The 22,726-nt window shown below is 40.4% G+C and overlaps 4 protein-coding genes across 4 annotated transcripts; 2 read left to right on the forward strand and 2 right to left on the reverse strand.

Moving 5' to 3' along the window:
• Positions 1-270: 270 nt before the first annotated feature.
• hbba1 (hemoglobin, beta adult 1) lies at positions 271-1,114 on the reverse strand. Its single transcript, XM_080855996.1, has 3 exons — positions 955-1,114; positions 631-853; positions 271-526 (listed from the first exon to the last, which is right to left on the reverse strand). The coding sequence occupies exons 1-3, from the start codon at positions 1,044-1,046 to the stop codon at positions 395-397; spliced, it is 447 nt and encodes a 148-aa protein (XP_080712122.1). The 5' UTR covers positions 1,047-1,114; the 3' UTR covers positions 271-394.
• A 1,124-nt stretch (positions 1,115-2,238) lies between these two features.
• On the forward strand, positions 2,239-3,118 carry LOC308378839 (hemoglobin subunit alpha-like). Its single transcript, XM_080855842.1, has 3 exons — positions 2,239-2,385; positions 2,578-2,785; positions 2,895-3,118. Exons 1-3 carry the CDS (start codon positions 2,291-2,293, stop codon positions 3,021-3,023), a joined length of 432 nt encoding a protein of 143 aa, XP_080711968.1. The 5' UTR covers positions 2,239-2,290; the 3' UTR covers positions 3,024-3,118.
• An 11,296-nt stretch (positions 3,119-14,414) lies between these two features.
• On the forward strand, positions 14,415-15,131 carry hbbe1.1 (hemoglobin beta embryonic-1.1; the record flags this gene model as incomplete). Its single annotated transcript, XM_080855756.1, has 3 exons — positions 14,415-14,506; positions 14,634-14,856; positions 15,003-15,131. 3 exons carry the CDS (start codon positions 14,415-14,417, stop codon positions 15,129-15,131), a joined length of 444 nt encoding a protein of 147 aa, XP_080711882.1.
• Positions 15,132-17,062: 1,931 nt separating this feature from the next.
• Positions 17,063-17,917, reverse strand: LOC308379637 (hemoglobin embryonic subunit alpha-like; the record flags this gene model as incomplete). Its single annotated transcript, XM_080856855.1, has 3 exons — positions 17,063-17,191; positions 17,531-17,738; positions 17,823-17,917. The coding sequence occupies 3 exons, from the start codon at positions 17,915-17,917 to the stop codon at positions 17,063-17,065; spliced, it is 432 nt and encodes a 143-aa protein (XP_080712981.1).
• Positions 17,918-22,726: the final 4,809 nt, after the last annotated feature.

The raw sequence follows: 22,726 nt of genomic DNA on the forward strand, positions 1-22,726 counted from the left end.
GGTTTATCCAGGAGTATGATTTTTTTTAAGCTGTTGTGGTATTAACACGACCGCGGTAGGCTAGAGTACAATAATTAGTATAACAATTGATAATATTATAAATCAGACGGATTTCCCTTTTTGCCTCACATCTCTTGGAGTTCCAACGACTCATTTGGAAATATTTCAGTAAAGGAGCCTTAAGGCAGGGGATATTTGATTGCCCCTTTCTCGCTGCTTTCAGACTTGAGAACAAAACCCTATACGACATGAAAAACACGACACCAAATCTGCTTTTTAAATTAATTTCAATGTTTTATTGACTTCCCTTGACAGAAGATCCTTTGTACACGAATGGTCTGTGCTGTGAAATCCTGTTCATGTTGAATTGCTCTTCGGCTGGTTGGGAGTTTATCTAGTGGTACTGTCTGCCGAGAGCAGAGACAACAACAGACAGGAACTTCTGCCAGGCCTCTTGGGCATCGGGGGTGAAGACAGAGGGGCCGAATTTCATGGCCACACACACGGTGATGCATTCAGCCAGGCCCTGTGAAAACAAACAAAATGAACAATTGATGATTCAACGAAGTAAAGTTACATGTCACCGATACCAAAATAAGTCGTTTTGAAGAATTCTTCATGTAGACTTACCCTGAAGTTATCGGGATCCACGTGCAGTTTCTCGGAGTGCATCACACTCAGTGCACTGTAGACGTTCTTGATGTCATCCAGGTTCTTCACGGCTCTGTCCAGCCCACCCATCACGGTCTTCCCGTGCTGGGCCACCTTGGCGTTACCCATGATGGCGGCGGAACTTGACAGGTTACCAAAGGTACTGAAATGTCTCTGAGTCCAAGGGGACACGATCAGGAGCCTGAGGGAAGAGAAAAATACAGGCGTTGAGAATATTATACAATTTTAACGAAAACAAATAGTACAAATTATGCAGAGACGAGAAGAGAATAAATAATCTACCTGGCCAGGGCTTGGGGTCCGATCTCATCGACGTTGATCTTTCCCCACAGGCCCTGAATGGCACTGCGCTCAGCATCTGTCCAGTCAACCATACTGACGTCTTTGGGTTTCTTAAGGTTCGTGCGTTAAGCTCTCAGACGAAGAACACTTGTGAGGTAGAATGTTTGAGGTGCGCATTTAATAATATCTCTGACTCCGCCTCAAACGCTAAAATGAATTTGATTGGTTTTCTGTTGGGGGAAAACTGACCGACGTGACCTTAAACTAGTTGGGATGATGTGGGCCAAATATCCTTGTCTTGGAAAGATATCAAACATGAATAAGCTTTTTTCACCCACGAACCTACATAACAAAAACATGTTTATCCACACGAGTAAGAAATTCATGAAAGCAAGCACCCAAAAGCAGAATGAAAGCTCCATATAACCCATTATCCCATACAGGAAGAATTAACCTGACACTCACGTCCTTCATGTGTGCAATACATTTTGTCATACACATATACATTCCAATGTTAATTGTCATCAGAACCTTAATACAGGACATGATGAATATGAAGCCACTATCATAAGCACTTTATACTTGTATCACCCCTACATATATATCGCATATGCCAAAGGCCTAACCTGAACACATTTTTCAATGCAGGCTAATTGTTACATAAATATTCACCATGTATTGGCCAATTGTTTAAGTGCTCCAAAGAACGACCGAGAACATGTTCATTATTGCACTGTAATTGGTCTATCTAAACATGACAACGTATTGATTTACTAGACGATTTCAAATCCAACCGTTTTAAAGTAAGATGCTGATCAGCCTGAATTATATAGGGTTCAGGCCCTCTGTAACGTGCCTTGACATAATTGTATTGTTTTTGCGCTATATAAATACAAATTATAGAATAAAGCATGGTTATACCTAATAATCATGATTCTGAAAATGAAATACAGAAAGGGTGGGAAATAAGGGTGATTATTGTTATACATAATCTCACTAAAACAATATCTGCTGAAGAGTATGAGTGTAACGATATCTGTTTTATATGTTTAGGTGCAGAATTGACTGCTTGGTACATTGCACAGAATACCACACTCTGGAAACTTATCGAAAAACCAAAACGTATAATTTTGTTATCAGAAAATTAAAGCAGCAATACATTGGCCGAATGCCACATAAAGTGACGCAAAACAAATAGGTGTGTCCAGGCACTTTGGATTTGGGTGTGCCCAATATATGCCGGTATAAATACAACCTAACGTTTTCATTTTCGTGCAGGATCTTTTTTTCCGAATAGGCTTAACTGAAAGCTGAGAAACATTAACAAGACGCAATCATGAGTCTCAATGCAAAGGACAAGGCCGCCGTGAAGGCCCTCTGGGGTAAGATCTCAGGAGAGGCGGATCAGATCGGAGCAGAAGCCCTTGGCAGGTAAATAACTGGCTTAAAGAAAAAGCTGACATTTTAAAAACATGCATCTGAACGCAAACCGAGAAATGATTCGTTCAGCATAACAAATCAATTAAGATGGTTGTTAATATAAGCTATATCTATTCATCAGTGTTTAAAATACAAAATGCATTATATTGCTGCAAATTCATAATAGATCTTTATTTTCTCCAGAATGCTTGTTGTCTACCCTCAGACTAAGACCTACTTCTCCCACTGGGCTGATGTGAGCCCTGGCTCTGCCCCAGTTAAGAAGCATGGAAAGACCATTATGGGAGCTGTCGGTCAAGCCGTGGGCATGATGGATGATCTTGTCGGAGGTCTCGGTCCTCTCAGCGAACTGCATGCTTTCAAGCTCCGGATTGATCCCTCCAACTTCAAGGTATGCAACATAAGTAAAAACCACCACAGCTATCAATAGCGATTACTTTGTCTGAATATATATATTGTTCCATCCATCTGCATTAAAATGCTGTCATTATCTTTTGCAGATCTTCGCTCACTGCCTCGTCGTTGTCATTGGCATGCTGTACCCAGCAGACTTCACCCCTGATGCTCAGGTGTCTGTGGAGAAGTTCTTGGCGAACATGATTCTGGCTATGGCTGAGAAGTACCGCTAAAATGCATTTGTGTGCGCACCAATTAATGCACAGAGATACTTTCTAAGCACACAAGACACAAGAGTGTAATGCATATTAAATAAACAAAAACACAATCACTGTGTCACTTTTCGTTTATACCTGATGAATATATCAGAACACTTTTCAATCACTTATTTCAAATTACGTCTAAAAAGAAGATTCTATTTTAATGCAAACAAAAGTGATCAGATGTGTCTGTGCCTTGCCCGGAGATCCGGGGGGGGGGGGGGGCGTGTGTTCTACACGGAGATGTTCTCTTTTCGAGACTTAAAAAAATGCGTACGGCAGGGATTCCAAAATCGGACGGGGATTTTGCCTTGCCGAACATTTGTGTTCCTCTGTGTTATTATGTCCCTGCATGTGAAAAAGATGGCAAAACTTCGTCGCGGGGGGAGGAGGCGGGGTCATCCGCAGGTGAAAAAGATGGCAAAACTTTGACGCCCCCCCCCCCCCCCCCCCCCCCAGGAATTACTCTCTGAAATTTTACCGTGTATTGTGTATTGTCCCCCCTACAACGATCTGGGATCTCCGCCCCGGATCCTCTTCGAGCAGTCAAATTGGCATGTAAAAGTCTTGTTTGGAGTCTTGTTTTTTTCTAAGTTTTTCAATAAAAAACACATAGGCCTACATGCTTTCCAGACTCAGCTAATTGTGCATTTAAATGAACATTTATTGGACGTTTTTATTTTAGTCCACGCAACTTTTTCAAAAGGGAAATGGCCTACATGGCCTATTTCGAGATCCTCATAGTTGGGATCAAAATGGCCACTCTTTCCTTCACGGAAAATTATATTAAGTTACGTCATCTATAATATAATATTTTTTTTAAATAACATGACGCATCAAATTCCAGTGACTACCCCTGTCCACCACTGGGGGAGAGTGGGGTGAATTGTGCCAGCGGGGAAGTTGTGCCACCCCCTGTTTCTAGGGAACCAGACGATACTGGCAAATTACCACACATATTGGCAGAGTCAGCTATTTTACTCGTCCTGCAAAGAAGAGAGCCTCATTGCATGAGAGATAAGCACATTTAAGTTCAAAAAACTTTTTTTTTCCCTTCCAAAGTAAAATTTTTATGATCAAGGTTTTTTGATTGTTGTGTCTGAACAGTTATATACAAGTTTGAAAACATTTCACACATGTTTTAGTGCTTTGGTAAGCTACACTATGAGTCTATATAGCTAGCATGATTTTACAGTTTTTTTACGATTTCTAAAGCACTAAAACCTATTGGCTGAACAAAGTTATCAGTTGCCTGAACTCATGTAGCTAATTGTGCAGTCTGTTACCTTAAACTATTTCACATGGTAAAACACAATTTGCAGACCTCACTTAGACTTTTCAGCAAAACTCTAAACACATTCTCAGTCTCAAAACACATTCTGCACTCTAATGCACATGTCATCCATACTGGTAAACACAAGTGGCAAAAATAAAATACAAATAGAGAACACACGTCATTGATTAAACACAGCCACTCATAACTGATTTCACTTGTATCAAATGATGTGACACAACCAATATAAGCCAGTTTAGAGAGCAAACAGGTTGTTGAAGGTGGGAAGGAGAAAGTCTGAGAATGGATAGAAGAAACAATGTGAGAGGATGAGTGCGTATGCGAGGTGGGCGAAGAGGAGGAGGGCAAAAAGGAGGAATAGGAAGACAAAGAGTGGAAATATCTGATGACATTAGAGCAACAGTCATAGACCATGTTATTGTAATTTCTGATACATTTGTATAGCTACTTTGAGAGAACATGTTTTCGTTCATCAAAAGATGATGGATAAATATGAAATTTGTTTTGAGCTTAAAAATGTTCTTCTCCTTGAGAACTATATGTTTTGAACAATGTGTTACAGTTTTTTTTTACAATTGCTAAAACACTAAAACCCACTGGCTGAACAAAGTTCTCAGTTGCCTGAACTCATGAAGCTAATTGTGTAGTCTGTTGTCAATACCTTAAACTATTTCTCATGGTAAAACACAATTTGCAGGTCTCACTTAGACTTTTCAGCAAAACTCTAAACACATTCTCAGTCTTAAAACACATTCTGCACTCTAATTCACATGTTATCCATACTGGTAAACACAAGTGGCAACAATCAAATACAAATAGAGAACACATGTCATTGATTGAACACAACCACTCAAAATGGATTTAACTTGTATCAAATGATGTGACACAACCAATATGAGCCAGTTTAGGGAGCAAACAGGTTGTTGAAGGTGGGAAGGAGAAAGTCTGAGAATGAATAGAAGAAACAATGTGAGGGGAGGAGGACAAGTAAACACCAGGTTGACTCCTTTGATTTGTGTCCCTTTTACTGTGGTAGTGTATATTGTAGTAGGCCTACAGTGCATTGTAGGCTGTATAAGGAGAATAGGTAAACAAGTTGTATGGCCCTGAACATTGTGCTTTCTATTTGGTACAGTTACAGTACTGATTGCTCAATAGATTTTGACTGGTTGCAGGTTTATATCAACAAAGAACAAGAGTGAGTTGTGAGTAGTGAGATGCAGGGTATACTATAGGGGTACAAGAAAGAGAAAGAACCAACACAAATTAGAGCAAAGCAAAGTAGTCATTTCTGATACATTTGTATAGCTACTATGAGAGAACATGTTTTCATTAATCAAAAGTCAATGATAGATAAATATGAAATTAGTTTGGAGGTAAAAAAGCAAATGAACTTCTCCCTGAGAACTATATGTTTTGAACAGTGTGTTTTCTATTTTTTGGTGTATTGTTTACTGACTGCTTGAAAGTGTATATCATTTTGAACACTTTGTTTATGATTTGACAGCAGTGTTTGATTTTGAGCACAGGTAAAACTGTTTTGAGGCGAAAGTTTCATTTTGCAAGAGGATACAGAGGTTTTGTAAATAGTGCTTGAAGATGAGGTTTTGTGTTTAGAGTTTAGAGAAAATGAGTGACTGTTTCAAGAATGTGTTTTAGCAATTGTAAAAAACTGTAACTATTTTTTGGTGTATTGTTTACTGACTGCTTGAAAGTGTATATCATTTTGATCACTTTGTTTATGATTTGAGAGCAGTGTTTGATTTTGAGCACAGGTAAAACTGTTTTGAGGCAAGAGTTTCATTTTGCAAGAGGATTCAGAGTTTTTGTAAATAGTGCTTGAAGATGAGGTTTTGAGTTTACAGTTTTGAGAAAATGGGTGACTGTTTCAAGAAATGTGTTTTAGCAATCGTAAAAAACTGTAACTCAAAACTGCTGGATGATGCATTTTTTCCAAAAAGGTGGGATTGGGCTGATTTGTGCCAAAGGGCCTGGGTTAAGTTGTGCCAGTGATCTGTGAAGAGAATTGCAGTCAATTTTGTCTTAATTTGAATTTAATTTGGTTCTGAACATGCGTTCATTTAAATAGAAATGCTTATTTGTTTTCATTTAAACTCAACTCTGTTCTGAGGATGTGCTCATGTGGCACCCTCCGAGAGCCACTTCTCCCAACCATCCAGGAACAGTTTGGTGATGAACAATGCCTTTCCCAGCATGATGGAGCACCTTGCCATAAGGCAAAAGTGATAACTAAGTGGCTCGGGGAACAAAACATTGATATTTTGGGTCCATTGGCCAGGAAACTCCCCAGACCTTAATCCCATTGAGAACTTGTGGTCAATCCTCAAGAGGCGGGTGGACAAACAAAAAAAAACTATTTCTGACAAACTCCAAGCATTGATTATGCAAGAATGGGCCGCCATCAGTCAGGATGTGGCCCAGAAGTTAATTGACAGCATGCCAGGGCGGATTGCAGAGGTCTTGAAAAAGAAGGGTCAAAACTGCACATATTGACTTTTTGCATTAACTTCATGTAATTGCCAATAAAAGCCAGTGACACTTATTAAACATATTTAATTATACTTCAGCCTTCCATAGTAACATCTGACAAAAATATCTAAACACACTGAAGCAGCAAACTTTGTGAAAATGCATATTTGTGTCATTCTCAAAACTTTTGGCCACGACTGTAAGTTTATTTATTATTTTCATGGACTGACATTGTTTTAGTTGTGTAAAATGTGCCCCTAGCATTGTTTGTTAGCCCTGATTTGTTGACCTTGTTTAACAGTTTGATGTGGCACATTGTTTGTTCCATGTAGTTGTATCTGATTTGTATATCCTTCCCTTCCTCTCCTAGAAACCACACACCTTCCCTCCACACACCCTCCTACCTTCCCTCCCCGCACACAACTTCCTACCTACCTGCCTTACACACACACACACACACACACACACACACACACCTTCCTTCCTGACATACACCTTCAGTCCTGACCACAAACACATCCTTTCCACATTACTTACTTACTTACTTCCCTCCACACACCTTCCCTCCACACACCTTTCTTCACCTGCCTTCCACACACACCTACCCATCCTACAGTCCTAAATAAAACCCTGAATTGTAACACATTGACTGGACTGTGTCTCATCCACCACCCCCATCGGTCTCAAGCCAGCCAACCTGCACCTCCTCCACTCCTCCTTTTCATGGTCCTTTGAGCCGGAGCCCCTGATGATCGATGGCGTCCAGTCCTCCACCGCCATACTGCCTGCGCCGAAGAGAAGGCGACCTTCCTCACCTCTCCCTTCTGAGGGAGCCCCAGCACCCTCATGACTCTCCGACAGCCCCAGTTCCCGATTCTTCAACTGCGCTCCTTCAGCAGATGCTGGAAGAAGTTAGAGGTCAGAACAGACTACTACAGCCGGCGTCCCGTCGTGACTCTCTGGCAGCCCCAGTTCCCGATGATCCAAACGCTATCCAACAGCAGATACTTGACGCAGTCAAGATTCAGGGCAGACTTCTCCAGCAGTACATGACTGAAGAGAGTACACACTCCCCGCCTTGGTCATTTCCATTCCCCTTCAGTTATAGGCCCTCACCACACCCACCACGGCATCGTCTTCCTTCCCCTCCTGTAAGCCGGGCTCCCCCTGTCCTGAGCGCCCCTGTCCTGAGCGCCCCATGCGCCCCTGTCCTGAGAGCCCCTGCCCTGAGCGCCCCATGCGCCCCTGTCCTGAGAGCCCCTGCCCTGAGCGCCCCATGCGCCCCTGCCATGAGCGCCCCATGCGCCCCTGTCCTGAGAGCCCCTGCCCTGAGCGCCCCATGCGCCGCTGCCCTGAGCGCCCCATGCGCCCCTGCCCTGAGCGCCCCATGCGCCGCTGCCCTGAGCGCCCCATGCGCCCCTGCCATGAGCGCCCCATGCGCCGCTGCCCTGAGCGCCCCATGCGCCCCTGCCATGAGCGCCCCATGCGCCCCTGCCATGAGCGCCCCATGCGCCGCTGCCCTGAGCGCCCCATGCGCCCCTGTCCTGAGAGCCCCAGTCCTGAGCGCCCCATGCAACCTTGTCCTCGTCCTGAGCGCCCCAGTCCTGAGCGCCCCTGTCCTGAGCGCCCCTGTCCTGAGCGCCCCCGTCCTGAGCGCCCCTGTCCAGAGTGCCACTGTCCTCGCCCAGAGTACACCTGTCCTGAGAGCCCAAGACACTTTTATGGTGCAGTCCTCACTGCAAATTGGTCAAAAGACCTGAAAGTTTAGAGATTTGACTATTTGTGTCTTGCAGGTTGATGCTTTGAGATTTTACTTGAGAAATGTGTGCAACAACAGAACTTTGTGTACAGTGTTTTGACAACAATGTGATGTGTAATTGACATCAGTGTGTTCACAAGGAAAATCAGAGTCTAATGCAGATAAGGGAGTCTTAAGTATTTCCCACTTGGGGCGAGCGATTGATACATGACGTGAAGGTTGTGCAGATTGTGCCGAATTTTCGCTTTTTACTTCTTAACAATAGTGAAAAACTGTAAAGTCACTTTAAGTAAAAACTCGCACAACTTACCCCACTCTCCCCTACAGGGTAGTGGAACCAGAGGAGGACTGCAATAGGAAAATCGCCCCGGACTTTTTGTCCCAAAAACGGGCAACAACAACCAAATTGCAGAAACACAGCTTGTTGTTGTGGTGATGTCAACTTTAAATTCAATGCCACATATCCAGTGCTGTCCTCTGTCACAATAACTAGGCAGTTTGAATTTAAATTCTATAATTTAAATGTGTATTGTCTGTAGCCCTATACTACACTAGACCATATTACACTTGAGTTTCAGAAATTCATATGGAAACGTACTAGAAAACAATTATAAGCCAGAGACACTCCAAACCCACATCAAAGAAAAAGCGTTGCATCAAATCGCCTTTGTCTTGACCAAACAGTTGCATGTGAACACATCGAAAAATCTACAACCAACGGCCAATCAGCACGTACGTTTTGCACCTGCGTGAGAGGGAACAGCTCCATACCAGACCACGGGTTTTTGGCTGCTGCACCTATCAAGAACAGTCACTCTGAGGCAACATTAACTAACTATAGTATTGAAGTGGCACTTGAGGGCGGAATCTACCGTCTATGGACAGAATGGAGTCTAGGCTACAGCTGTCCAACGACCAATGTGGACTTTTCCTGTCTGGAATTTTCCAGAACGGACAGTTGGGCAGTCCACATCTGGGTGTAGCAGAGTTGGATGCTGTGTTAAAATGCTGTGGATCCTGGTTTAGATTGCCTACTTACAGTATTTCTCTGTTCCTAAAACACATTTTTTCAAAACATGCCTCGGTTTCTCTGAACACTAAACCCAAGTGCCAACTCCCTAAACCAATTCTGCTAAACTTTAAGCACAATTCTCTGCTTTAAACACAGATTTCAATTGTTAACCGCACTTTCTTCAAACCACAACACACAATTCTCTGCTTTAGACACAGTTTTCAATTGTTAACCACATTTTCTTCAAAACACTAAACACCATCCTCTCTACTTTGCATGCTTCATCAATGCCAAAACCTCCTTGTGTTCAAACAGAAAACACTGCTAATCAAATGACAAAACTTCCATTTCCAAAGCTGTTGTGCAATTTGAAATCAAAACTTTAGCTCCTATTTTGGAGAACAATGTATGGCAACATTGAAGTGAGTGGTGATCAGAGGGGCAGAGGAGTGAGAGTAAGAGGAGGAGGAGGAGGAGGAGGAAAATGATGAAGAGGAAGAGCAAGACGGAGAGCCATTACTGTATCTCTGATGAGATTCAGGCCAATGTGTTCAACCATGTGGTCAACATGGGTTTGACCATGCAGGAGGCTGGCCAGGCTGGCCAGAGGGTTCAACCAAACATAAGCCGCTTCTCAGTTGCACCGATTCTCCGGACATTCAGAAGAGAGAATGGGTAAGAAACACTACTATGACAGTAAAACACTAGTTTGAATGCCTTACTGTATCAGGAGCATAGTATTCTTGTATTTGTATCTGTAGAATATTTTACATTGTACTGTATTTGTAAAATTACAGTATACGCAAACAAATACAAAGTGCAACCATTGATGACCAAGACATATTCCTAAACATCAATACAAAGAGCCTAGCCACAGTGGACCATGTTCTAAGGCAGAACATCTCGAGAATGAAGCAGGTGTACAGGGTGCCTTTTGACAGAAACTCTGATAGAGTCAAACAATTACAGTATGATATGACTATGTGCAAGTAAGTCATATACGTTTCCACAACTGATTACATCCTATCAGCACAGAAACATTACTGTACTGTATTGTAATCCAATCAAATGTTCAAATCAAACTGTATTTTCAGATGTTTCACAACACAACAATTGTCGATATTGTCTTGAGCAAGAACAGGATGCAGTCTAGTTTTTTTGTCCTTTTATTATTTTACATTTTTCTTTCATTTTTGAGTTAAAACATTATACAGTTACAATATTTTACAACAGAAGAAAGCGTACAGTAACACTGGAGATGAAAAGGCATAATACTCCTGATAAGGCCTTCATACTAGTGTTTTCCCATTTCATAGTAGTGTTTTCCATTGAGCACATCAGTGTTCGATCAATGCTTAGAATGTCTACTCAAATAATGGTCTGTGTTTGTTGTTTGAAAACAAAATGCCCTTTTGAGGTGATATAATAGTGTTTTGAAACCAAAGTGTCATTTTGCAAGAGATATAAAGGGTTCTGCATTTTGTGTGAGTGGTTTTGGGATTTGTGTTTAGAGCTAAGAGAAACCGAGGCATGCTTTGAAAAAATGTGTTTTAGGAACAGAGAAATACTGTAATAGCCTGTTTTATTTGTCTACTATTGTTTTCTAAGTGCTTGCTGTGGACATATTCATATTGTTATAGTACGTGCTTTGATTCATTTGCACGAATACATTGGGATCCCGAGTAGAAGACCTGGGCAATCTGCCATGGTGTGTTTTTTTTAAAAGCATAGGCAGAAATATCAGCTAGACAGGAGGTGAGATGACAATATCATTTATTTGATTATTTTATTTTATTAATGTTTATGTCACCCGTTCAATTCGGGAGATGATGGTGTATCATGCTTTATCAGGCGGTGCTGCTTTAACCTTGGTCGGGTTCAACTGTGTGTGTGTGTGTGTGTAAGCAATGTCTTCTGTGTGTGACTAAATTATGCATTTCAGGTTTATATTCAAAATCATCGGACTGTTTTTCAATAGCTAAACTGTGATGAATGAAGATAAAGTAAAATATCATATAACATGTAATACAATTGTGTACTGAGTAAAACTATGAATTACAACAATTTTGCAACAATTTCAACTTAAAATAACAGCTTCAAAATAATATTAGTGGTACACTGACTGGTGTTCCTGATATTACACTATGAAACTTTGGGGTACAGGGCTGTTAGGAAAGTTGTGGGCTAGTTTTCATCATCCCTGCCAATGTTATTCATGTAGGAATTCAACATCGGCTTAGGCCTTATTGGTGTCATGTCTGTCAAGTCATCAACCTCAGTACTGTCTCAGAAAGTTTGATCAGTCTTCATCCATCTCACACCAGGCCTGGTAAGTTTGCAACCTTGAAAACCTCCTTCAGCAAGATTGTAACAAATGACGCTGTCCAATGTATATTAAGCACGTCGCCAACCACTTTTATTAGAGTACACATACTTCACATTCAAACACTTTGAAAACAATGTATATGGTCTGACATTTCATAAGCAGTATTTCAGCTAAATTAAAATGTCATTATTTTTTTTTGGTCTTTGGTCATGTTAGCGCTCATCTCCGATGACACAATAAATAAAACTATGCAGTCATATTTGTGTAAAATCTTGTGATATTAATCTTGTCAATCGACATGCTTATTTCACATCTGCCTTTGTCTTTGCCAGTTCCATATTCAATATCAGCTTGTCAACAAAAACATGTGTACACTGTCTATGAGGGGGTCTCAAAAGGCAATTGTATTCAGGACAGTGGATTTAAAGCTATCTACACTCCGCAACTGTTGGAGGAGCTCAGTAACACAACATACCAATTCTCACGTAATGGGGCTTTAAATGCTACTGAGATGCAAACGGGCACTATGCTATTTGCTTCCCCCCAGTCTCTCAAGTGTAGTTCACTAACTGGCCTCTGAGAAGCACTCTTCCGAAATGCCCATGCTTAGATATCTACGATGTTCACAAGTTGTCATCACAAGTAGGCCTACGTGTTCTGTAATTGGGGGAAGCAAATTGCATAGTGCCCGTTTGTATCCAAGTAGCATTTATGCTTTAATGAAGCAGTTGTGCAACTTCTTGAAGCAGTTGTTGTTGCATGAAGCAGTTGTTTCTTAGCCTTATTACAGCACTTGCCAGTTTGAGGCCTGCCTGTTCAGGCAGCTGTTAGACTTGAAGTCCAACCGCCACCTGGTGGTAAAAGTTATCCACTAGAAATGTTGCTTGTTTTGCAGGTCATTTCAGAGGAACACAGATTAAATGACAATTAATTTGTTTATTTCTGTCTTACGAATCAACGGGTTTAAACAGTAGATGAATCATAACATTGAATTCCATGATCCAAAGTGCCTATTCTGTTTTCATCTTTCCATTAGTTCAACGTCGTTTTTTGTTGTCACACAGCACGACACACAACAAGGCACCTTTGCATTGGGCGGTGACACGGGACACACATGCATGCCGAAGAGGTCGCTGGTGAAATGTGTCCTCTGCTTTTAACCCATCCTGAGCAGTCCTTCCTCACCGTCTATAAGGCCTACTGAAAGCAGGGTTTAAGCTACGGTAAGAAAAACACTGCAGCCTACTGCCAAATCTATAGTTTAATCTAATTAAAAATGATTGCTTCCATCTCTTATACAAAAAGCACTTTCGAAGAGAGTGGGAAAGTATTGACATTTTTTCCCACAAACACAAAAGACGACCACAAAGTGGAATCCGAGTGAATTATTCAATGTTTCAAGAGATTGAGCGCCATCTGCTGTCGATTGGTTGGGCAGTGCGTTGATCTGTTTTTTCTTCTCCTGTACCATGAATGAACAGTAGGAGGCGCCAGAAGATCACCTTAACTGCAGCACCAACTGTTCATGCCACACTGAGGTGCATTTCTCAGTGTATCACGTTTTGAAAGTGCAGGGCTACCAGTGACAAACAGAACAAAGGATCTGTAATTTAAAAGACTATGTTTGGAATGTGAAAGACACTAGGCGAAAATTACCTCCCCGCCATCCAACGATTGTAGGTTACCAGTCAGTCCTGCCAACTGACGAAATATTCGCCGAGAAGGACAGTTCTTCTCTGAATTTTAACTTTAGTGATGAGACTATGAATTTCTGATTTAACCCTTCGAATTATGTGAACTGCAAGACAGTTATGTTTCTAATGGAAAACTTCTTCCTATGGCCACTGCAGTCGGTTAATTGAAATTGAAAGGATTTGATCAGCGTCTGTTCATTTCTGATTCAAGGTCAAGACATTTTTTAGTTTCAACATCAAATTTAATTTAGTAATTAAAAATATTGTGATAACAGAGCCGCGACCATTATGTAGGCCTAGCCAGAAAAACATCGCTTATCTATACAGTAGGTTATCAGTACCAGGTACAGTAGCCTACCGCACAGACATTATTGCTTTATTAGGTGCATTCTAGATGTGACTGGTAATTGTTGCTTAACATTAAATATGTTCTACTTGATGAAGCATAAGCTATGTGTGAGATGGGCTGCGTGAAATGAATGCCGTGTCAGTATTATTTCACTCCAAAGTGTAGTAGAATTCTGCAATATTTCTATTGCTGATAGGCTTTGGTTGTTTAATCAGACAATACACCCGTTCTAAGCTTATGTTCTGTGCATATTCGGAAGCAGTTCATATCAATGCGACATCTGCGGTACATGCCAAAAACCAGCCCACACACATAACACCCAATCGTTTGCAGTTGGGAGGGGTAATCTGACGTATTTAAAAGACTTGCAACGCACGTCTCACACACAGGTCTGGTTATTCTCGCTTCTAGATCCTGCTAAAGTCGTAATACTCGTCGACATGGTTGATTGGACTGATTTCGAACGCAGCACCATTCTGGACATCTTTTCTAAGATGGACTACGATGTCGTGGGCCCCAAATCCCTTGCCAGGTCCGGTCCTGTCATTTAGTTTTGCTTGTTGTTTCAGTACCACTGGAGCGCGTCTGTTTAAATAATCTGATATCTTCATTAGAGACGTTTTTAATTACATTCCAACCACATTCATTTTTCCCACCAGGTGTCTTGTCGTGTACCCATGGACGCAGCGGTACTTTGGCAACTTCGGAAACTTGTACAATGCCGCAGCCATTATGGGGAACCCAATGGTCGCCAATCACGGCAAAGTGGTGCTGCACGGACTGGACAGAGCCGTGAAGAACATGGACGACATCAAAGGCACATATGCGGAGCTCAGCGTGCTGCACTCCGAGAAACTGCACGTGGATCCCGATAACTTCAGGGTACGTTCGTTGCTGCGTGTCATTTGAAATTGATGTTCCATATAAACCAGACATATCAGTTATTATTAAGCTTGGCAAGCCAGGTTTGTTCGTTAACTACACAAAGATCATATAATAATCATAATGATGTCTCTGTCCTCTCCTAGCTGTTGGCCGACTGCCTGACTATTGTTGTTGCCGCACAAATGGGAGCTGCGTTCACCGCCGATGTCCAGGCCGCCTTTCAGAAGTTCCTGGCTGTCGTCGTCTCCTCCCTCGGCAGACAGTACCACTAGAGACTACACCTCAGACGAAAGCAGACCACCATCCAATGCTTTCTGTGTCTTCAAAAACGTTTACACTACGTTAATCAAATAAAAGTGTCGGCAAAGGATTTCAAGTTGTTGACTCTGATTATTTTGTTGAGTCATCATGGGAAAACACAACACATAGCCTACTTAAAGAGTGAAGACACCTGTTTAGAGATTAGAGATAAACAGCGTCAAAACCCATTTTAAACAGTTTTCGGTCAGTTATAGAATTACAACAAATCTACAACTTTTTGAAATTGAATAATTGACAACTTATTTAGAAAGAAAGTCTAATCACAATAATTCAAAAACTCTTTTAACGAAATAACATAAATAACAACAGTGCTACTGGAACTTCTTTTGCGACGATTTGACTTGTGCGGTTAGTGTTCCATAGTCTGAAAAACAGTTTTGATCAGTTTTGTCAAGTTTATGTATCTGCACAAAGAAGGTTTCTCGACTTCATCTCAATAAGTTCCGAGCGAGGAGAAGCAGTCTACTTGGCGAGGGAACTGGCCAGGGTCCTGAAATGCCTCGCAGGGATCTAGCCAGCGATTCTCTCGAACTTTGTAAAACATCAGTGTTCCAAAGATTTTTTGGGTAATTTCAATCCCTTAGCCATTGAATAAAACATGTAGATAAAATAATTATATTTTTGTGAACAATTTACGCCTGACAGAAGAATGAATACATACAAAGATAGACAGCTTATATTTTATTAGAACTGGTTTATACAGCGTTTTACAGTGTTAATTAATTACAAATAACCAAGGTCATACCTTGTCGACAATGCCTCCCTGCTAATAAAACAATCCTCTGTACTTATAGTTTTACTTATACATATAGTTAAGGTAGCCTATTTAGAAGAGGCTTTTGTCCAAAGTGACTCAGAAAATATTCAAATGAAAATAGTAAAACAATAGTAATTTTCAGTATAGTAGTAATATTCAAATGAAAACAGGAAAACAATAGCAATTTAGATCAATAAACAATCTTACGAAAAACAGCAAATCGTATGGCTATTACTAATTATTATTATTATTATTATTATTATTAATAATAATAATAATAGTAATATTTTCTCACAAATCAATTGAAAGAAAACCAGCAGTTATTATGCTTATAATAATAATTATTATATAAGTAGTAATGATGTTATTATAATAATTATTATAGATAAAATAATTATTATTATAATAACATACTACTACTTATAATAATAATAATAATAATATAGAAATATGTAATAATATTGAAATAAATAATAATTCTATATAATTATAATAAAATAATTTTAAAACTATGATTGCATTTAGAAACTATGCATTAAACAAATCAAGGCGACTAATTACAATGCCAAGGGACAACGGATGAAAACTATCTAATTCCGGTGCATTTACATTTTTATGGAAATGTTTATCAATGTACACCGTCCCTTTTAAATAAACGCCGATCCAGTGGAAACTGAGAACGAGGGATTCAATTCTTACAGCCACAGGGAGCCAGTAAAGGATGACCAGCAGAGGAGTTACATGTGCCCTCATCGGCTGATCAAAGACCAAATTCGAAATAGTTTGCCATGGTCTCACTGAAAATGCAGGCAGGCCAAATTGCGTTGCAATAGTCTAGTTTAGAAATAAACAGGGCCTGCACAACCATTGTGTAGCATGTTGTGTGAGAGCTTCTGATCTTCCAAATACAAGTGTGAACCGACAAGACATTACCCTAAAATAATTCATACAATGAAAAATAGTTTTTACAGAAAATGTGCTTCTATACCCTTACGGTGAAGTTCTAAGCCTGCATGAAGTTGGCTTTAATGAATGCAAAGTAAAGACAAAACCACAAGATGCTATCATTCATTTTATTATTTCAACAGACAGTTTAGACATCTGTTCATGGGCTGGGCAACCGATTTATCGGTATTTCTCGGCCAAGGCCAACCCCAAAGCAGCGAAGAACTTGTCCATGGACACATGGACTTCTGGGGTAAACTCAGTGGGGAACATGATGGCCAACTCCACGAGCAGGCAGTGAGCCAGGAGCTGGTAGAAAAAAAAGAATCGAAAGTTGAGATGTTATTGTTACTGCCAGAGGCGCAATACATTATACCCAAATCACAACATATATTTTCATATCATGAACATTTCAGAAAAATACTATAATAAACCAGCATATATAAATAAATTAAGCGATTCCAGACATTATCTGGTAGAGTTTTAATAACTTAATTTTAAATCATGCAGATTTTAGAAATGTAAAGGTATTTTCATGGTCCTATATTGTTTTAGTTCCTGAATATTTTCAGGCTAACTTAGCTGAAGCGAACTGCATTGGACAAGTACATCTTTCACCCTTTATATATAACATATAATCCGTTTTACCTTGAAGTTGGCTGGATCAATACGCAGAGTGAAAGCATGCAATTCACTGAGTGTAAGCAGTCCTCCAGTAAGGTCATCGATCACACCGACGGCCGTGGCAACGCCACCCATGACAGTCTTGCCATGCTTCATCACAGGGGCAGAGCCAGGAGTGATGTCACTCCAGTGGGAGAAGTAAGTCTTGGTCTGAGGGTAGACCACCAGCAGCCTGTCCGGACAAATATTGGTTAGGAAAACGAATAGCGCACACATACATTACACGTGTCTTTAAAAATCGGAAACAAGGAATTACCTGGACAGGCCATTGCCCCCGACCTCGTCAGCCTTACCGGCGATCTTGGCCCAAAAGGCCTTGACAGTGGACTTGTCTTTGGCAGTAAGACTCATGCTGTTTCTTTTCTGAGAACGATCTACAAAGTCCAGTGAGGTGGCGACAATTCGTCCTTTTTATAGACCATGTCGAATGACTTTGTGGAACCACCACACACTCAAGACCCACCTCTCACTGGGCTACATGCCAACTTGATATCAGGCCAACAGTTGGAATACACACATAATGCATGCAAGCCCTAGTGTCGCAAATACTGACAAAAGCAAGACACGAACAAGATGCAGAATATTTTATTATGTATGCAATCTCTAAAGCACAACCACAAAAACCCAACACTGTACAATATTGCGGTGTTTTTGAAGTCTCTACATTAAATCAGGACGTATGTCACTTGAGGACACTCATGAAAATGCTGTCATCCATATGAATCCTATTTACATTTTAAAACGTAGGACAAACGTGAGTTTAATGCGTCTTTGAAATGAAATGCAGGGTTTCTTGAGGCATATCATATCACTGATTAGCTATACGCAGGGAATCATAGACATGCATTTAAGCAAATTAAAAAATGATTTGATTTATCAGTGGTCACCGCAATTATTAGCCACGAATATAAAAAGTCGTAGCAGACTGTTTTTGCATGGGCATCACTTAAGCCTTTGGTTATCAAATGAGCGACATGTCTAGGGTGGAACCACTGCTGCGACAACTAGATAATGGCACACTGTTGTCCTTCGAAACCAGAACGTTCGATTCATATATCGTGCTTTTGGACTAATTAGAAATGACTAAAACTGTTAAATTCTGCTTATATTTCAGACACCATCTTTATTTGTCTTTACTACACCATTGCAACAAGCCAACCAACTTAAGTGTCTGTATAAAGATGGTAAGTATCTTGCCACAGGATGACGTGTTAGAACAGGATAGGATGGTGAGCTGATCTGAAATGTTGTTTGATGACGGAGAGAGCGCCATAACTAATTGAACCATCTGCGGTACAAGCAAAGCAAAGCTTTGAAGGAAAAACCGCTTAACATATTCAGACGACCAAGGAGAGCACTGCATCCGGGCTATAAACCAGAAAACGCTCATTTTCTCAGTATGCATTGCCATTTGTAGACGAACTGTCCACAATCCTGGTCGGGATTTTAAAATGTTCCAGTTCTGATGTGCATATTAAGTATATTGTTAACTGTCGGAGCTCTTAGAAAACATACACAATGCCTATGATAAAAACGCAAAGCCTCCATCTGCTGTTCTGTGGGAACTACGCAGGCTTGTGTTAAACGAAGAAATGTAATATCACAAACATCACGGATGACGCTTAGCTGAAGGAGTTCAACATTCTGACATATTGCACGCCACAATTCAGAAAGCTCGAACTGTCTAATAGGCTGTCATTGCGTCTTTGGTGATCCGACTACAAGTAGACAGCTCTGAGTACGTCAGTTCACACACCTGGCATAAAATGAGTTAGTTTGAGAATATTCAAGTTGGTGTACTTTTACATAATGTTGTCACAATAATGCATTGCCTGTTATTATATACACAACGCACATATAATCAAGTTTACACATACAGATTTTCATTTGGTCTGCACCCAGGCTTACCGTCCAAACGCAAAGAGAGGTGTGAGGAGATGAGAGACAAAGAGGAGAAAAAAACGGCCAAGAAACAAAGGAACTTTCCTTACCAGTCATTCCCCAAAGATATCAGGTCATAGCACGGCGAAAAGATAGAAAGTGCAGAACAACCTTATTGTCGCTGTTACTCGCATGCAAATGTCCTCCCCTTTGTCGAACATCCGAAATTGGACAGACGTCCGTCCGTCATGATGGAATCAATTGTATTAATTAATGTACTCTTAAAGTCTTGGCGACTTTAAAAAAATGCTTAAGTTTCAAACAAGGTCTGTTCTTGTCTGAACAGTCATGGAAATTGCCTGTGTGTCAAAAAATGCCACTTGGTTGACAGTCGTTGCCCATCCAGATTTGGACAGATCTTCTGAAAGCGTGCATTTCAGTCCAAGTATAGGTATTTCACAGTGGTGTAGTCCAGGGCAGGGTATCACAGGTAGCATTGCGTACACCCACTTTTCAAAACAGGGCGTTTATCCTGTGCTGTATGGACTGCTTAAATAATTAAGAATATACCCAGGGACCATTCAACCACTGGTATCTCAGGTTCAATATGAATACAAACCACTTAAGACCTCAACGCCTTCAATTAGGTCACAAATGTCATCTGGGTCATCCTCAGGCTGTTCCCGTTCCTTCTGCATGACATACACCCCCATCATAGTTTGCTCTATGATTCTGTTGGCCTCAGTGTCTGTATCATGGGACCAAGTTCAACAAAAGGCATACAGTGCCCTCCACAATTATTGGCACTCTTAGTGAATGTGACCAAAACAGGCTATGAAAAAATATGTCTTTGCTGTTTAGCCTCCTTCGCTCAAAATATTCACAAAAATCCTACCTGTTCATAGAAGTAAAATTATATATAAAAATAAATAATAATTAAAAAAAATGTTGACATTAAATAAATATTATTCTCGAAAACAGGTGTGCCACAATTATTGCCACCCCTTAATTGAATGTTTTTAGCAGCCCCCCTTTGCCAAGATAACAGCTCTGAGTCTTCTCCTATAATGCGTGATGAGGTTGGTGAACACATAGCACGGGATCTGAGACCATTCCTACATACAGTATATCTCCAGATCCTTCAGATTCTGAGGTACACTTGTAGGTTCGGCTTCAGCTTTTCCCACATATTTTCTTTGGGGTTTAGGTCGGGGGACTGTGATGGCCATGGCAAAACCTTTTTAGTCTGCTGTCGGTGAACCATTTTTGTGTTGATTTTTAGGTGTGCTTTGGATCATTGTCCTGCTGAAAGGTTCAACCACGGCCCATTTTTAGCTTCCTAGAGGGGGCTGTTAGGTTTTCATTTAATATCTGCTAGTATTTGATGGAGTCCACAACAACAAGGATCCGCCACCATACTTTACAGTGGGTATGAGGTGCTTTTCTGTATGGCTATCTTTCTGTTGACGCCAAACCCACCTTTGATGTTTGTTGCCAAAAAGCTTTATTTTGGTCTCATCTGAACATAAAACTCTTTAATAAAAGTCTGACTTACATTTGGCAAACTGTAGGCACTTTAGTTTGTTGTTGATTGACAGCAGAGGCTTTATTCTGGCAACCCTCCAAAACAACTTGTGGTGATGTAGTCTGATGGTAGTTCTGGAGACTTTTTGACCCCAGGACTCAACTAACCTCTGCAATTCTCCAGCTGTGATCCTTGGAGATTTTTTTGCCAGTCGAACCATCCTCCTCATGGTGCGTGGGGTCAATTTACAGACAGGTCCTCTTCCAGGCTGATTCCATACATCTCCTGTCGCTTTACTTTTCTGAACAACTGCCCTGATTGTGGAAATGTGTATTTCCAACTGTTTAGATATTTTCTTATATCCCTTTATCCGGGTTTCAGCAGCTCAACAACTTTTTGTTGCACTTCGACACTGTGTTCTTTTGTCTTTCCCATCTTGATGAATGACCAAGGGTATTTGGCCTGTGTCACCTCATATTTATAATAGTTCCTAGTCAAACAGGTGAACTTAAAAATGTAAAACATGACTGGTAATATATTTCAGTTAGATTTTAATTCCAAGATTTTTTAGGGGTGCCAATAATTGAGGCACCCATGTTTTGGAGAAAAATATTTTATGTAATGTCAAAAAAACGATTTCTTTCAATCATTTTACTTCAATTAAAAGATAAGATTTTTGTGAATATTTTGAGCAGAAAACCAAGAGGATAAACAGCAAAGACATATTTTGTCATAGCCTGTTTTGGTCACATTCACTAAGGGTGCCAAATAATTGTAGAGGGCATAATAACAAGAACTACAATTTGAGAGTGAATGATACAGCGCAACAAGAGACTGGAGGCAAGACAAAATGGATGAAAACATGCGCTTTGGAAAAACCCCTAAATGTATTTATGAATAAATGAAGTGGAATGAAATAAAATTGAAATCTATACATTCTAATATATACTTTAATAAACATGCATACCCAATAATACGTCTTTATCCCCAAAATGAGCAGATGAGAAACAATCATAGTATGTATTGGATTTGAAAACTTGCAGCATTTTCTAACTCACCATGTACTCTTGTACAGGTTTCTCATGCTCTTCATTCAGTTAGGTGCACAAGGACTTAATGACAGATGCTCGTCTGGTATATATGGTGTCATTCTGGAGGGAAAAAGTCAGATGAGCTTGCATTTACATACAGTAACTCACATTTAAAAGTAACTGAACTGGTAGCTGGATGTAGCTGACTGCTTTGAGATTAATGAGATCTGTATACGTGGGTTTTAAGCCCGCTATACACATACTATACTATACTAGTATATTATGCTACTTGAGCTATTTAAATGACTATAGAGAATGTTGGCTGCATACATAATGGTGATGTAGTTTGTAGTATCTACAACTCTCCTTGGAGTCACAAAGTCAGCACTGTCACATAAACGTCGCTGAAAGAAAAATGAAACACAGTAGTCAAAGATTAGTGGTTATCAGCACATCTGGAGTTACCACTGCATCTCGGTAACATTATTAAGACATAGGATACAAGTGTGTTTAAACTGACAACGTAATATAAAGAGGTGTGCACATATAGGGAATAGAGCTATTTATTAAGCTCTATTTTGAGATGTTTTTTTTTATCTTTGATATAATTAATCACTCCATGTATGATCTATAGTTATCACTCCTATGGTTATGCTACAGGAGGGGGCAGCTGTGGCTCATATTCTCCATAGTGACCGGTTTGTTGTTAAAGTAACATTATGC

This window comes from Sprattus sprattus, assembly GCF_963457725.1.
Source record: "Sprattus sprattus genome assembly, chromosome: 18".
NCBI classification, from domain to species: domain Eukaryota; kingdom Metazoa; phylum Chordata; class Actinopteri; order Clupeiformes; family Clupeidae; genus Sprattus; species Sprattus sprattus.